The sequence below is a fragment of the Neolamprologus multifasciatus genome, chromosome 3, assembly GCF_963576455.1.
Source record: "Neolamprologus multifasciatus chromosome 3, fNeoMul1.2, whole genome shotgun sequence".
In the NCBI taxonomy this organism is placed as follows: Eukaryota; Metazoa; Chordata; class Actinopteri; order Cichliformes; family Cichlidae; genus Neolamprologus; species Neolamprologus multifasciatus.
In genome coordinates this window covers 40322952-40337925 of record NC_140441.1, presented here as the reverse complement: position 1 = coordinate 40337925, position 14974 = coordinate 40322952, and the positions used below count along the sequence as shown (strand labels likewise).

Genomic DNA, 14974 nt, shown 5'->3' with positions numbered 1-14974 from the left:
GTATGTTTACACATGCCATGTTGAAGTTTGAAAAATTTTAACCCAAATTTAAAATTTTAGCGGATGAATGGAGGGAACATAACAGGATGTAAAATATTGGTCATTACATTTAAAGATGTTAGAAGGATCGTTGTGCTTAGTCTTTGGACTCACTGACCCATTGATCCAATCCTTTGTGAGCAGGTTTTCTGATGTTTGACAAAAATCTCTAGTAAGTGTCATTAGCATCAGCTTCATGTCAGAATTATTGGGTGTAACAGATAGAAAAGCTCCCACAGTCCCTTTATCAGCCCTCTGAAATATCAAAAGATGCATTTGAGTACACAGCATGTTTACAGGTTATCGTGTCAGTGTTACGTAGTTGTTATCAGTCCTTGACACACTCATCTGAAAAACCCCATTATACGTCATGTTGCTTTGACTCGGTGTAGACACAGATACAGGATGTGGAACAGTTTGTATAATAAGGACTTTAGTGTACATTTTGTTCCCACTGGGATTTTATTACAGCTAACAACAACACGCACTTTATATTCTGAAAGCCTTCCTTTACTCTGACATTTGGGCTCTGAATCAAGAACCGTTAAGTTGCACCATCATGCTTCTCTGATGGTGAACATCTGTCGGCGTATGCTTATGTACTCGGGCTAACAAACTGCACCACAGAAAGTACACTATGTGTACTTTCAAAATGCATTTCTTGCAAAAATTTAATTTTTGTCATATGTACATCATCTTCATCACAGTCTCACTTTTTCAATCACATGACATTTTACCATGGTATTCTGGTTGTGCTTTTGTGCAAGAACACGTATTTTAAACTGGCCAGACTGCATCGAGATGGGATTTTGTAGGAGCCGAGTGTAAAATGATGATCTTTCAGTGCAATGATGTCATTTTGCATGCACTGAAAGTTTTCGTGTCACCGTCACTGCACCTCATCTTTGGGATGACTGTGTATTCACACTGTTAGAGTCCTGTTAATGCCATCATATTACAACAACTTTAATCTACATCTGCTTCTGCTCAGACTGTACCTTTTTAGGGACCAGGAACCAGTGGGGAATGTAGAAAATTTCACTTTACAATTTTTACAGTTTTACTTGAGTGAAGTATGTGAAAACCCCCTTTATTTAAAAGGAGTCAACAAAATATTCGCAAAAACACAAAACTAGTTACAGTATCATCATGCAAGGACACAAAGACAATTTTTAGGTATTTTGAGATTCATAAAAACTTGGATGAGACATCTAGAATGTCAAGGCTTGGGAGAAAGAGAAGAGCAGATATAAGGGCGCATTTCACATTTGATTTTGAGGAAATCAACATACTTTGGGTAAACCATGTGGAGCGATTCTCACAGAATCAAAAACACAAAAAACTTGCTGTGCTACAAATTGAAAGACATCACCACTGTCGTGAAGGTAAATGCTACTAATTAGTGAACTAAATGACACATTCAGAATACTTTATTAATCCCTGAGGAAATTATGTGGTTGCACATAATTAATGTTAATTAATGCAAATCAAATTAATTTGATTTACATTAAAATTAATCGTGTTATCATTGTCATTAATTTGATGATTATGTTTAGGTCCCCACTGTGCAGCACAGCTTTATCGCTGCACTGTGAAGCTCTGACAGGAGCTCGGTGCTGTATTTGGTGGTCAGGGATGAAACACAGGATTGTCTCTGCAAATGCTTCAACTCTAACTGTTTGGAAAAACTGTTGAATCTAAACTTTGATTGTGTCCTCTGTTTTATGTTATTTGATTATTTTTTTTAGATGTACATCACTTTAATCATCAGCTGTAGTTTTTAAATGTACTTTAGAAATAAACTTGACATATAATTATGACATTTTTGGTTTATTTTGAGTTGGTGTGCTTGTGCTTTCCTTGTGCCATTGTTGATAATTTAGTTCAGCTGGGTCTCGTTCTACATGGCTGTCTGCACTTCCCTGAATTTCCATCTGTGTGTATACTTCAGTAGCCACATTCTATATATACTAGACATGGCACAATACCACTCTTTATGTCCGATACCGATATGAATCCGATACAGTGTATTTTTTAATCATTAAAACCATTTTTTAAATATCTTGCTGCATTTTGTATAAGTTCATTCTCAAGTTTAAAAACAAAACACTAAAGCTATTCTGTTATGCCTGTATGCAAAAAATACACTGCACTCAAAATATTTCATAGTTCAGCAACACTGATCAATCTAATAAACTTAAATCCTCCATCTTCTCTATTCTGGTATTTTAAAGAGTACTTGGCAAAAACATTAAACAACCAACTGAAATAAATTTTTCTAATGTTTAAAGTGTCAGGAGGCTTTTAAGAAACTGTTCTGAGTGGAAGGACTTGCTTCTAGGAGGACTTTGAGTCACCAAATACATTTCTCACTTCAAAAATGATGTGTTCAATTTATTTCTAGAAGCTCAAAATCATCTGCAAGTATTCAGGCCTTTATTTTACCTCAGATACACAGCTAGAAGCTGCTCCGGTTCCCTGTCAGTCAGTTCCCTAAAATTACTTCTCTGCCTCCACAGATGTGTTCCCAACTCTGCTAACCAAAGCTCAAACTGCCCCACTGACATCCTGAAAAATGCACAAAAGCGGTCATGGTACAGATTTTAACTCCTGGATCAAATCTCACCGGCGTTCTTCTTGTGAGAAAGTGAACCCAAAAACTCATCCCAAAAAATTCATAAATTCTTGTAGTCTTTTTGCATAAAGCTTAGTTTTTGTTTTGTTTTTAATGCTTTGAAATAATCTGTAGTACATAGTATTGTATACATATGTAGTCAACTTCTAAATTCTGCCTAACAAGATTTAAAATAATTCAGTGCTTGCCTCATCTCCTACAACATTAGTTTCCTGTTTGCTATGGTCACACCTCTCTGTTTTCATCAAAAACTGTGTGCTCAAGGGGGGAAGCTATAAACAACTGAAATGTAAAGCTTGCAGAAACACCGAGATGAGATGAACAGACTCCAAAGTCCAATACAGCACTAATATATGTACACGGAGAAGGGGAAGTGGAGAAAGCCTGGGATAACGAGACACAGGTAAACTAAATTGAAGGATGAGCCAATGAAAGGGTAGCTAAAATCAAGGCCCAAGGAAAATGCAGGAAACCACATAAACAAGTAAACCAAGAGTCAAATAGAATATTTACATAAATAAAACGAAAGTCCAAAAACTTAAAAACACTTGGTCAAATCACCCGTGATACACTGTACGCTTTTGTCTCCATTAGGTGGCGTAAAAGGAGAAATCCTCGGCTGGATAATTACTGGATTTCTACCTGAATGGTGTTTGAGCCAGAAAACAAGAATCAAACTCAGGCTGGTTGTTGCCACATTCTTTATTTATTTATTTTGGCAGAAAGTACAACAATAAAGATAATTGTAGGGCCTCTACAATATATAGTGCCTCAAAGCAACTTTTGGTGTGAATTGGCACTATATAAATAAAATTGAATAAAGAAGATGGAGTAAAGTAGCAACTCTCTGTGTGTCTGCTGAACACTGTCATCAAAAACAATGTTCAGCATTTGGTCGGCAACTGGTCGTTCAGTCGTAGTCAGCATGGAAACCACCTGGAAAGATAATCAAACCAAACTGTGACTGAAAAACACTCTTGCCCTCTCGTGACTCTGTTCGCAGCCAATCTTACTTCTTACACCACTCATTAGATTTGTCACCTGAAGTTACCTAATGAGTCCAGGACATGCCGATGGAGGCTTCACCTTCATATTTGGATCCAACAGATCTGCGTCTGCGAGCTGCTGCATTACAATTCTGGATGTTCAAACAAAATACAACTGAATTCACTTCATGTTTTCAGTGTTGTGCTGTGAGTGTAGTTAAGTGAGGATAAAAATGTACAGAACAATATAATCTAGTAATAAACCAGGTGTTTAGTTAGAACGTAACACATGCACCTGCTTTACTTAAAGCACCAAAATGATTATATATGACCATATATGTTAATGGTGTGCTTTGGAACAATGAATAGATGGTTAGGTTTGTGCATAAAAATTCAAGCCCTCCTTTAACAGGTGGGATGAAAAGATAAAGCTTGCTACGAGTGTTTGACAGCGAGCCCTACCGGTATGCAGCTGGTCTCCTCTTTGGGACACAGGTGGAGTTTGCAGTGCAGGTAGACTTCACCAGAACCCCCAGTGAACCGGAACATGTTGAACGAAAACAAGGTGGAGGTTCCCAGTCCGTTTTCCTCCACTGCCACTGTCAGGTCAGTGGGGTTCGCACAGCTTTTCATAACCACGAAAATACACGTTATTGAGGAGCTGATAAAGGTGATCAAAGTGGACTTATGAGTGACTCTGAGTCTCTCTCACCCGTTAATGATCAGATCATGTCTTGGACTGCTGGTAGGTGATGCCTGGTTGGTTGCCCAGCAGGAGTCGCTCACCACAGTGACCATGCATCCATCCAGCCCATTAGTCTCCAGCTCTACCCAGATCCTCTGGTTCAGTCTCACTTCACTGTTCAGCTGCACAACTTGTGTCCGCCCAGCGTCGGTGTAGGCCTTGATAATCAGAGTGTAATTCCAAGCTCCATATGAGATCTTCTGTGCAACGGAGCTGCAGAATGCACACATTTGCACTGTTAACAATGCCCACATTTTAACAAATATTCAAACAATACCTAGCAGCCACTACAAACCAGTCTCTGATTCTGAAGGTTGCAGTGTTGATGTTCGGCTGACTGTGAACACAGGAGAAGTCGATCCGGACTTGGTTGTTGCGAGTGATGATGTCAGAAGAGTAATTCTGGCTCCTGATGGTGTTCTTATAGATGACGTAGCTGTTGTTGGTCTGCAGGGTCACACAATCAGATACTAAGCAAGTTCTTCATTGTTTCATCTTTAACATCTGATACTCTTTAAGATGTTGACTGACTGGTATAAACTTCAGATGACCAAAAATGTTAGAATTCACAGAGATCAAGGCTTAAACAGCAGGAGATGAAACCCACCGTGACCACCGTCCCACAGCTGTTGCTGCTGTTGAAGCTGAAGGTCACCATGTGGGTGAGCTCGTCCATCTGACCCCTGCAGGTCAGGTCATTGAGGTGTAAAGCAGAGTAGTCGATGCCTTTGTCCTCCAGGAGACAACCGACCAGAGTGAGTGAAGCAGAGTTCTCCTTGCAGACCGTTGGATCACCTGAACGTCACAATATCAGTCAGAAAAATCACAGTTAGAAGTTTTCCTCCATTATTCAGCCCTGTTGTCATGATGATGTCAGAGCTGTCGTACCCAAAGAGTTGTTTTCTTGGTATTTGGAGGCAAAAATGGCCCGACAGAAGCAGCGAGTGTCACCACCGACCGTCTTCTTACCACAGAACTCGTGATCGCTGCAGGTCCTGTCCTGACAGAAGGCCTCAGAGGCTACAGAGGAACACACTGATGTATTATCCTGAAAACACGGGAGCTCTAAAACTCCACAGTTCAGTTCTTTAACAAAGGAGAACTTATTAATGTCTTATTAACATCTTACAGCAGCCGGTCTTTGATGTCCAGCCATCCAGAGTGTGGTTGTGTAGACTGCAGGCTCTGGCGTAGGCCTTCAGGAACTGACAGTTGAGTCCGTCCACTGCAGGATATTTACACAAAGTGTTGGTACAGGTGGTTATGTAGGGCTCTGGGTCGATGTCACTGTTACAGGAGGAGAAGGGCGCCTCCTTCAGGAGATTACAGCTGTACCACAAACAGAAGAAGTTGAAGACAATAAAATGATCATCTGTAATCAGTTGTGTTTATCTTCCATCTATGCTGCAGTCACATGTGATGTACCATATAATTTACAACAGAGATCAAGGTACAACACAGATGTTCCCTTCTGTGTGGATCAGTCTGCTCACCGTTCAGTCACACTGGTGCAGTTGATCGTGCTGTCAGCAGGCTCACTGTACTGCATCTCACAGCTAGGGGGCGACAAACAACAAAGTTCAGGCTCATTCATACAAACACAGAATATCTACAACATCAGAGGCAGCAGTCAGAGGGACTCTGAGCTTGTGATGAGGTCTTACCTGGTGGAGCTGTACTCAGAGAGCCTCAGGTCACTCAGAGACCTGCTGGAGTTTCCACACAGACCCCGCACAGATGAACCAGCAGGTCCTGCAAAGGATCAGGAGAGAATGAGTCAGATCAGCATCAATAATCAAACAGAGAGATCATTAAATAACAGCACAGTTTACAGTTTATGTTACATGAATCAAACTTTATTTTCTGTACCTTCTAAGTGGATCTGTGCAGTGTAGCCGTCAAAGAAGACAGAGATGTTGAGGTTGGAGAGCGACAGCTTGGCGGTGACTCCAGTTTGGTCCTTAGAGAGCTGCACACCGTGAACCAGCTGAGGTGAGCTGTCGAGGGTCAGTGTGGAGTCGTCCAGCTGCATCACAGCAGAGACAAAGTGGAGGAAACACTGAGTGAAACACGTCACACACAAACAGGCTGATTTCACAGCAACAACCACTGAGTTCAGCAGCTCTGAAAGAACTGCTTCTAACAGCCCTGAGAAGAACGATGCGAGGAGACACAGCAGTTTCTTTGCATAACCTAAACTTGCACCACTGACCAACAATCGACCGAATTGTCATGACCATTAATTAATTGCCATGAGCACCATTGAGAGTCAGGGAATGGCTGCAACAGTGTACATGGCAATATGGTTAAAGATGTACTCTTAGCTTGCCTGAGGCAGCTTACCCAAACTCTCCCGCCTTGTTCCAGGTGAATATGAACACCTGGCCCATCTAGACGCAGTATCACGCTGTCCAAAAAGCTCACATCTTCCCGACGACGGTCTCTGAAATTTGCCACGAGGTAAAAGTTTGGGATTGACGGAATAGAAACCAGAGAGTAAGCACACCGATCCTTGATGAAGTTGAGTTGGCCGTGGACGTTGATGACAGTTGGGCCAGTCACAGTACAGGTGGTGTCCACTACACAGCTGATGGAAGCAAAGAAGAAAACAATCAACCACTAACCTCATAAGCCGCTGATGAGGAAGAGACCAAATACACACAAAAAAAAAAAATTAAATTACATTAAAAAAAAATCCCTTAAGCTCTTTCTTTTAAATATAAATGGGGTTATATTCACGTGTTGTTTCCTTGACAACGCTCCAGTGGACCACAACCAATGGTTTCAAGGGCTGCATTTTTAGAGCAGGTGAGTTTGGAGCAGGTTTCTGGATCAGAGCTCACCACAGTGTCAGGTTCATATGCAATACCTGAGAAGTGATGGACGGTTTACTTTAGTTTAAAAACCAACAAGAGCGAGCAGAAAGGCACAGCACTCCCTGTAACATCCCAACATCAAAGTAATGAGCCTGAGATTCACCAACCTGAGTGTCTGCATCCACTGATATCTTGTATTGTATTCTTGTACACTGTAGTCACTTTGATACCACCGATGTAAACTTCCAAGTCCTAAGCAGAACCGCACAAAACTCATGTTATGATCTCAGAGTTGAGGCAAATCATTTCAGACATATTAAAGGTGCAGTAAGTAATCTGTAGGTCATCTAATAGAAAAGAAGAATGTTGTACTTCCAGATGTACGTTGATAAGTGGCCAGCCAGATACGTAGTACACCTCATAAACTACTTTTTAATATACTGTCATCAGACAGAAATGAGCTTCACTGACTCATCAACTCGTATTGGACTCCTTTCACAAACTTTACAAAGTTTACTTACTCATAAAGAGTAAGTAAATGTGGACGCATTGAGAGCTGAGGTAAACAGCAGACTTACACCCTACACTTAATGCAGAAGAGTGATTCAGGGGTAAAAACACTAATACCACAAAATATCTGACACGTTTTAATGCGCAAACAGTGGTATGGGAATGCAAAGCAGCCAGCTGTGGCTGGTTATGGCGCCCAGTCTCCATTTAGTGTTTTTCATTTTCATGTGCTGTGAGATTTGTGAACTATATGTGCCTTTCAGCCCAAGAGTGAAAAGTATCAACCAGATTATTTGGTGCATAAAATGGTTCTATCATATTAAAGTACACACACAAGTGTTTACATACAAACTCATACTCACCACCTTAGTTGTCACATCTGTGAGCAGAAATAGAGCTGCTTGTTTCCCATAAGTTAACAGATACAAATCGGCCTGTAAACGGTGAACAAAGATCCAGATACAATCAGGATGCTTGATTTCATTGTTTTAGCAGTTAATTGTAAGCTGTGGACTCTAAAAGTCAAGTTTGACTTCTCATGTCAATCAACAACACTTACACTTGTCGCCTTGGTGTATTCCATGAAGAATTCCAAGTTGCATTTCATAGTGGCCTTAATTGATGGCACTTCTTGGTTGACTTGTGATTCCAATTTTGAATCTTTTGAATTTATGTGTAAGGTAACATAGCTGACTGCAGGCCCCACAAGACAATCTCCTCCAGTTTGAGTTTTGAAGAAACCATCAAAGCAAAGTGCAAAGTTTTCAGTCGTGCTGTTCACCTGGGGAAGTCCGAGACAAACATCAAGAACAAACTTTACTTTGTACGCTAATGGTTTCCTTATATATTAAAAACATCATTCAATATTAACTTGTTATTATGAGGTTGCTACCACAAATCAGTATATAAAAACTTGAATGCAGAGATGGTATCATTATATTACCAGAGGTTATTACAGTGTTACAAAAATTACTCTATAATTAGTAACTGTTTTGCCTCATAGGTGTGTGTTTCTTTCCACATTACTGCCACATTCTTGCCTCTTATTACACAATTACATAAGTGTTACAACTCGTCTACAACCACTGTTGATACAGGATAATTACATGGGCATTATCACTGATCATAATGGTAACTAAATGACTTGCTATTTACATATTTGTTTCCACCATATTACTCCACTATTTCCATTTTTATTACTGAGCTGTAATTGAAAATGTTACACATAAGTCAAGGATTGCTTTAGTTCATCAATAAATAACAATGGTCTTCTGAAACATCACGTTTCTACTCACATAGATTTGTTCATACTTCTTTCCATAATACGTGACGGGACATGAGCTGATGTCCAACACTGAGGACGGTGTAATTATCTGCTGAGCACCTGAAAACATGCAGACACGAGACAACGGGTGTGAGCTATACCTTAACAGGAAGTACTGCACGTTCAAGTGTTGACTTCATGAAAGGTTGACACTTCTACCATGATGTCATCATTTAGCAGTTCTTACGAAGATGGCAGAAATATCTGCCCATGAACACTTTCTGCTTTTTCATTCTTATACTGTTCAGATTGAATTATGCTCTTTCTATTCAGGTCTTCTAGGCTTCTCTGCCGATGCTTACATGCAAGTGCAATGAGAGCAGACAGGAAGAGCAGAGGGTGGGGCATGTTGGAGGGGGGACCATCAGCTCACAGAGACCTGAAAGACACAAGTTTTCTGATTGGACAGAAAGTAACAGCCACACTCAAACTCTAACATAGCCACATCAAAGTCCTATACAGAATCAAATTTACTCCATCACCATGGAACCTGAAATAGCTGTAGGCTAAAAAAAACTGTCAGTGTAAACAACATTTTTACCTTGAATGAGTATATGACAGAGAGGGTACGACTGGCCTCTTAACAGCAATATAATGGAATGACTATATACTCGCTGTTTTCCACAACTTTTGTTATAATGTTTTCCCAAATAGTCATAAAAATATGACTTATCTTGTGAGCATGCTCATGTGTGGGGTCACCTTGACGCAAGACATGTCCTTCTTATCTTTGTTTTTAAGTTCATTCATGCTCAAACATGGTTTCCAGACTGCTGTTCCAGTTCTCAACACGTGGTGAAAACACACCCACAATGCCTAAGTGTTTTACAGATCTGATATGACATGAGTGGCCATACAAAATAAATTTCAAATACAGGTCACTGTGGCTTGGAAGGTAAAGTGGGTCATTTACCAATTTAAAGGTCCATTTATCACTGTTGGCCCAGCTACCGGAAGGTCCCTAGCTCCTCTAGTCTGCATGTTAAAAGTATCCTTGGACAAGGTACTGAACCCTGAGTTGACCTCAATGCATCTATATTAGTTTAGAAGCACTCTGGCACAGAATAAAGCATTTGTATGAATGTGTATATGAATGAGGCAAATGTTCTTGTGTTAAGAAAACACTATGAGTGCTCAAATATAGTAAAAAACCACTATATAAGTATTTTTTTTCCTTGTCTTCAAACCTACATTTAAGATGTAATTAATGGGTGGGCGTGACTGTACGACAAAAACGAAGCGCTCCTAAAAATAAGTCACAATAATAGCCCCGACTTAAACTGACAGGATAGTTTGACAGGAAATGCAAAAATGGTTTTGAGAGGTGATGCAATAGTTCATATTTATCAACAGCTAACACAGACTGAGTTACTTTAACCATGAATCTCAACAGGTGACGACAACTGTCTATGAAGTCCATGGAGGCTGTACTGCAGTAGGTGTCTGACCAGAGTCTGTAACCTGGCTGAGCTGCTGATGCTTGTTGTTGGGAATTGAGGAAGTAACTGCTTATGATGTAATACTGCTGAATCAATTAGGTTTCTTTAAAATGTTGTCTTACAGGTTTTATTGTGTCAGAGTCCATGGAAAAAGGCTCTTGTTGGACTAGAGTTTGAAATTAAAGGTTAAAAGTGTATTTCTGACTCCAAACTATTCAACTATGAACTACTGCTTTTAAAAAGGAGCCAAAATTCACCCTTGAGTTGAGTTCATTTTTGTTATTCTTCCTGTTAAAGCCTGCCCTGAACTCAGACTGTTTCTTTGTATTGTTCTGCTCACACAGCTTGTTGGGAGTCTTAAACTTTAATAGCAACCAGCTATAAGGTTTGGATTTTTCAAACCAAGACAGTAAAAATTGGCATCAGCGTGTGATACGGTACTCTAGGTGGCTTTTGTTTTGAAATGAAGCTACAGGAAGCTATTGTTGACCCTACAGTCCCTCTCACTTGTTTCTGTTTTGGGGGTAAAGTTTATGTATGAACAATCATGAGGAATGAAATCTGGTGAATTGTTGCTATTAGCTGTGGACATGTCTGCAGATGTCAGTGGTGTGCAGATCCTCTTACCTTCTGCAGCTCAGATGGAGGATGAGGAGGATGAGGTGGCTGAAGGCTACTGTTCAGTAGGCTCTCTGGTGATTCTGCAGCAGGTGGAGCGAGCCATCAGCTGTCTCTGTTTTTACGTGGATGCTCGCTGCTGTCCCCACCCATGAGGAGTGAAGGGGTGGAGGTGGAGTCCACAGCGGTGCTAAATCATGGAAACCTCCCTCTACAGATTCCACCTTTTCCAAAGCTAAATCATAAGGTTTCTTCCTGTTAAGAGGGAGTTTTTCCCTTCCCACTGTCACCAAAGTGTTTCCTTAAAGGGGTTCATCTGATTGTTGGGGTTGTCTTTTTATTATTGGAGGGTCTTTGCCTCACACTTGTAGGTGACAGTTGCTGTGATTTGAGGCGGTATATTTTAATCAACAGGTACTGACTGACATTTAATGGCTATCTGCAGATGTGTACCCTCCTACTATGGTCCATCTTCATTCTTATGAGAAATATTGGGTTTAAATTGGGCACTTTCTAGCCTTTCCCCCCCTGTGTAGCTGCATCTCCTGATCTCTGTGCAGCTACAAATACACAGACAACGTCTTCAAGGCCACCATGATAAAGACGACATAGACAGAGTCCAGAGGCTTGAGCCTTTGAAGCCAGAGATATTGTATCCAAGAAATTCAAAAATTACCATCAGTTCTCTCTTTGTGCTGACTGTTGTATTAATCTTTTGTCATACATGAGACACGCATGACAGCAATGTAAAATGAATATGAGCAGTCTGAGAAAGATGCAATGGCTGGTGATCAGTGGGTTAAACAATAAAAGTGTGGGGTGCACAGAATTAGAGACTTAGAGGTTTTGTTTTCACTGAGATGCTTTACTGTTTCAGTGGCTAATACAACAGCTTCAGTTGTAATAACTGTAGGTTATGATATGGTAACGTGAATGAAGAGAACATAGTTGGATGTAAAATTTGGATGATTACCTTCATGACAGAACTGTTGGGTCTAAAGCAAAAAAGAGCTTGAAAAACTCCCAATGTCACTTTATCAAGATACATCTGAGTACACGGCGTATTTGAGATTATCATGTCAGTATTGCGTAGTTCTGCCTGACACACGTACTATCACACTGACCTTTCAGCTGTTATGTGTTTGTTCGGCTGAGGTTGCAGTTGTTTGGATGCAGACGGAAGATGTAGGATACTTCACATAATCAATGTTGTGGTGTACGCTTTGTTCCCGCTGGCATTTCATTAAAACCTATAGCATTCATATTTTAAAGCTTTCCTTTTCAAATTCAATTCTAGATCTAAAAATGTCCCTCCGCATTTTCACATGTAACTTGTGTTCATTTAAAATGACGTTGACAAATATGTTAGTATGTGAATGTCCAGTCCATGCTTGGGTATACTGTCCTTTTTCTGTCTTCAGTTAATCAAAGTTTTGCTCATATGCTTAACTTTGGGAAGAGGAATCATGAACCATCAGTGAGCTTCAGTTAACGTTTACAGTAAATTATACAATCCAGCCAGCAGAGGGTGCTGTTCCATTTCCAGCCATGTTTCCAGGTGTTAAATCAAATCTTCAGCAGTCCCCACCTCCATCAGCCGCAAAACTCAACTAAAAGTCAAGGAGCCGCTGTGAAAAAATTGACAGTGTTTTAGGCTTCACTGGCAGTGAAGTTCATATATAGATAATAAATAGTCTAAATAGTTTTTGTGTTCATCATTTGTGCATTTGTTGAACTTATTTGTGTGTTTGTGTGTTTTAGTACAACTACTATTGATTATACTGCCTGTGTCTGACTTGGCTTACGAGAGCCCCAACTGGTCACAGCTGGAGGTTTCTTCCTGTTAAAAGGAAGTTTTTCCTTCCCACTGTGGCCAAAGTGCCTCCTCACTGGGGTTCACATGATTGTTGGGGTTTTCTCTGTTTTCTTTGTATTATTGTAGGGTCTTTAACCTACAATATAAAGTGCCTTGAGGCAGCTGTTATATATAAATAAGATTGAATTGACTCGTATTATCCTGGCAATGACTATAATAACAACAAACCATTCATTTTGACTGTGTAACCATGCATTAATCTGTAACTGCAGCTACTATATGTGCATAACAACATTTGTGTCTACAAATGGGCACAAAGAAGAGAAAGTGGTTCACAGCCTCCAACACCTCCGTGATGTAAAGGTTAAACCCATTACTATGAATTTGAATGGTGGATGTTTAATTTTATAGTCATGTTTGCATTTGGCATTCAATTCACTGCAAACTGTACAGTACAGAGACTCCTTTATTACTGAGAACCCGCACTTTAATGAATTTGACTTTTTTAAGCTCTAAGACAAATATTAATCTGCAAAGGAATTTGTAATTATAATTGTCAAATTAGCAAAATGCAGTAAAATATAGCATGTCTGTCTAGCAGCATACATTCTAAACTAAATGAGTGTAACACAGCTGCACTTATATATTTATATTTCCTGTCTCACACACTCAGCTCCTCTGAGGTCTCTGACAGTTGGCTCAGGAAAAATGTCAACATTTTAAATGAGTAAAAATCATTGTGTTCTTTAATGCACGCTATTCCTTCTGAATAAATTTCATCAATGACGTCATTTCTGTGAAGCAATAAATCAATCAGAAGGTATACGAAGAACAAATAACACTCAGAGAATCTAAACCTCCATTTCTTCGCTTTTTAACATACTTTAACATACTTTAAAAAGTATTTATGTGGATATAAGACACATCCACATAATGTAAGATTCAATAAATGTTTAGCAATAAGGTTAGTTAAGTGGGCATGAATAGCTTATTGTATCATATCAAACTCAGTATATTTCTGACTAACTGAGAAGCTCATTCTCTTTCTCTTGACAATACCTTATTTAAAGATGTAACATGATTGGTTTTTAAATGTCTTAATGGTCTTGGGCCTTCTTATCTCTCAAATTTGCTTTTACCATATGAACCCTCGCGGACCCTGAGGTCCTCTGGTACTGGCCTTTTGATTGTTCCTAAAGTCAGGACACATGCTCACGGAGAGGCAGCTTTTCAGTGGTATGGTCCTCGTCTGTGGAACAGCCTGCCGGAGGAGCTCAGGGCCGCAGAGAACGTACATGTTTTTAAGAACAGGCTCAAGATCCACCTTTTTAATTTAGCTTTTACCCAACATTTATTTATTTTATGCTTATTTATTATATCCTGTTATTCTATTTACATTATTAATTTAGGTTTTACCTAATATTTATTGATTTTATTCTTATTCATTTTTTATCTTCTTACTCTATTTATATTTATATTGTATCCCATTCTTATTTATTTTATCTTTTTATCCTGTATATATTCTTATTGGGTCATATCTCCAGTGTTTCCTCGGAGGGGGCTCTCTGCACCGGGACTGTGATCGACCGTGGCTGCTGGGGCTCTGTGGGTCTTCTCAGCGTTGCTGGGGGGCTTCTTTGCCTCCCTCCTGCTGTGTGCCCAGCCTGGTGGCTGCGGTCTGTGACCGGCTCCCGGTGCAGACGGCACCCTGTGATAGTGTTTCCTCATCTGGCTCATGTGTGCCCAGCCCAATTTTACTCTTTAAGTGTGTGTGTGTGTGTGTGTGTGTGTGTGTGTGTGTGTGTGTGTGTGTGTGTGTGTGCGTGTGTTTGTGTGTGTGTGTGTGTGCGTGTGTTTGTGTGTGTGTGTGTGTGTCTGTGTGTGTGTGTGTGTGTGTGTGTGGGGGGGGGGGGGGGGGATATGATTTGGATGCAGACTTAATTATTTAGAATCGCCACTATCATTTCCTACACGTGAATAATACAAATAAGGAGCAGAATTTTAAAAAAAAGTTTTAAAGATCAAACATTTTATTTAAATTTTGAC

At 40.0% G+C, this 14974-nt stretch overlaps 1 protein-coding gene across 1 annotated transcript; it reads right to left on the bottom strand.

Moving 5' to 3' along the window:
* Nucleotides 1–3387: 3387 nt before the first annotated feature.
* On the bottom strand, nt 3388–9403 carry LOC146523175 (alpha-tectorin-like). The gene is made up of 16 exons (XM_085154196.1): nt 9358–9403; nt 9027–9115; nt 7389–7473; nt 7145–7274; nt 6749–6992; nt 6275–6431; nt 6070–6157; nt 5899–5961; nt 5535–5734; nt 5294–5425; nt 5013–5200; nt 4701–4852; nt 4373–4618; nt 4123–4285; nt 3726–3812; nt 3388–3610 (listed from the first exon to the last, which is right to left on the bottom strand). The coding sequence occupies exons 1-15, from the start codon at nt 9401–9403 to the stop codon at nt 3726–3728; spliced, it is 2070 nt and encodes a 689-aa protein (XP_085010322.1). The 3' UTR covers nt 3388–3610.
* Nucleotides 9404–14974: the final 5571 nt, after the last annotated feature.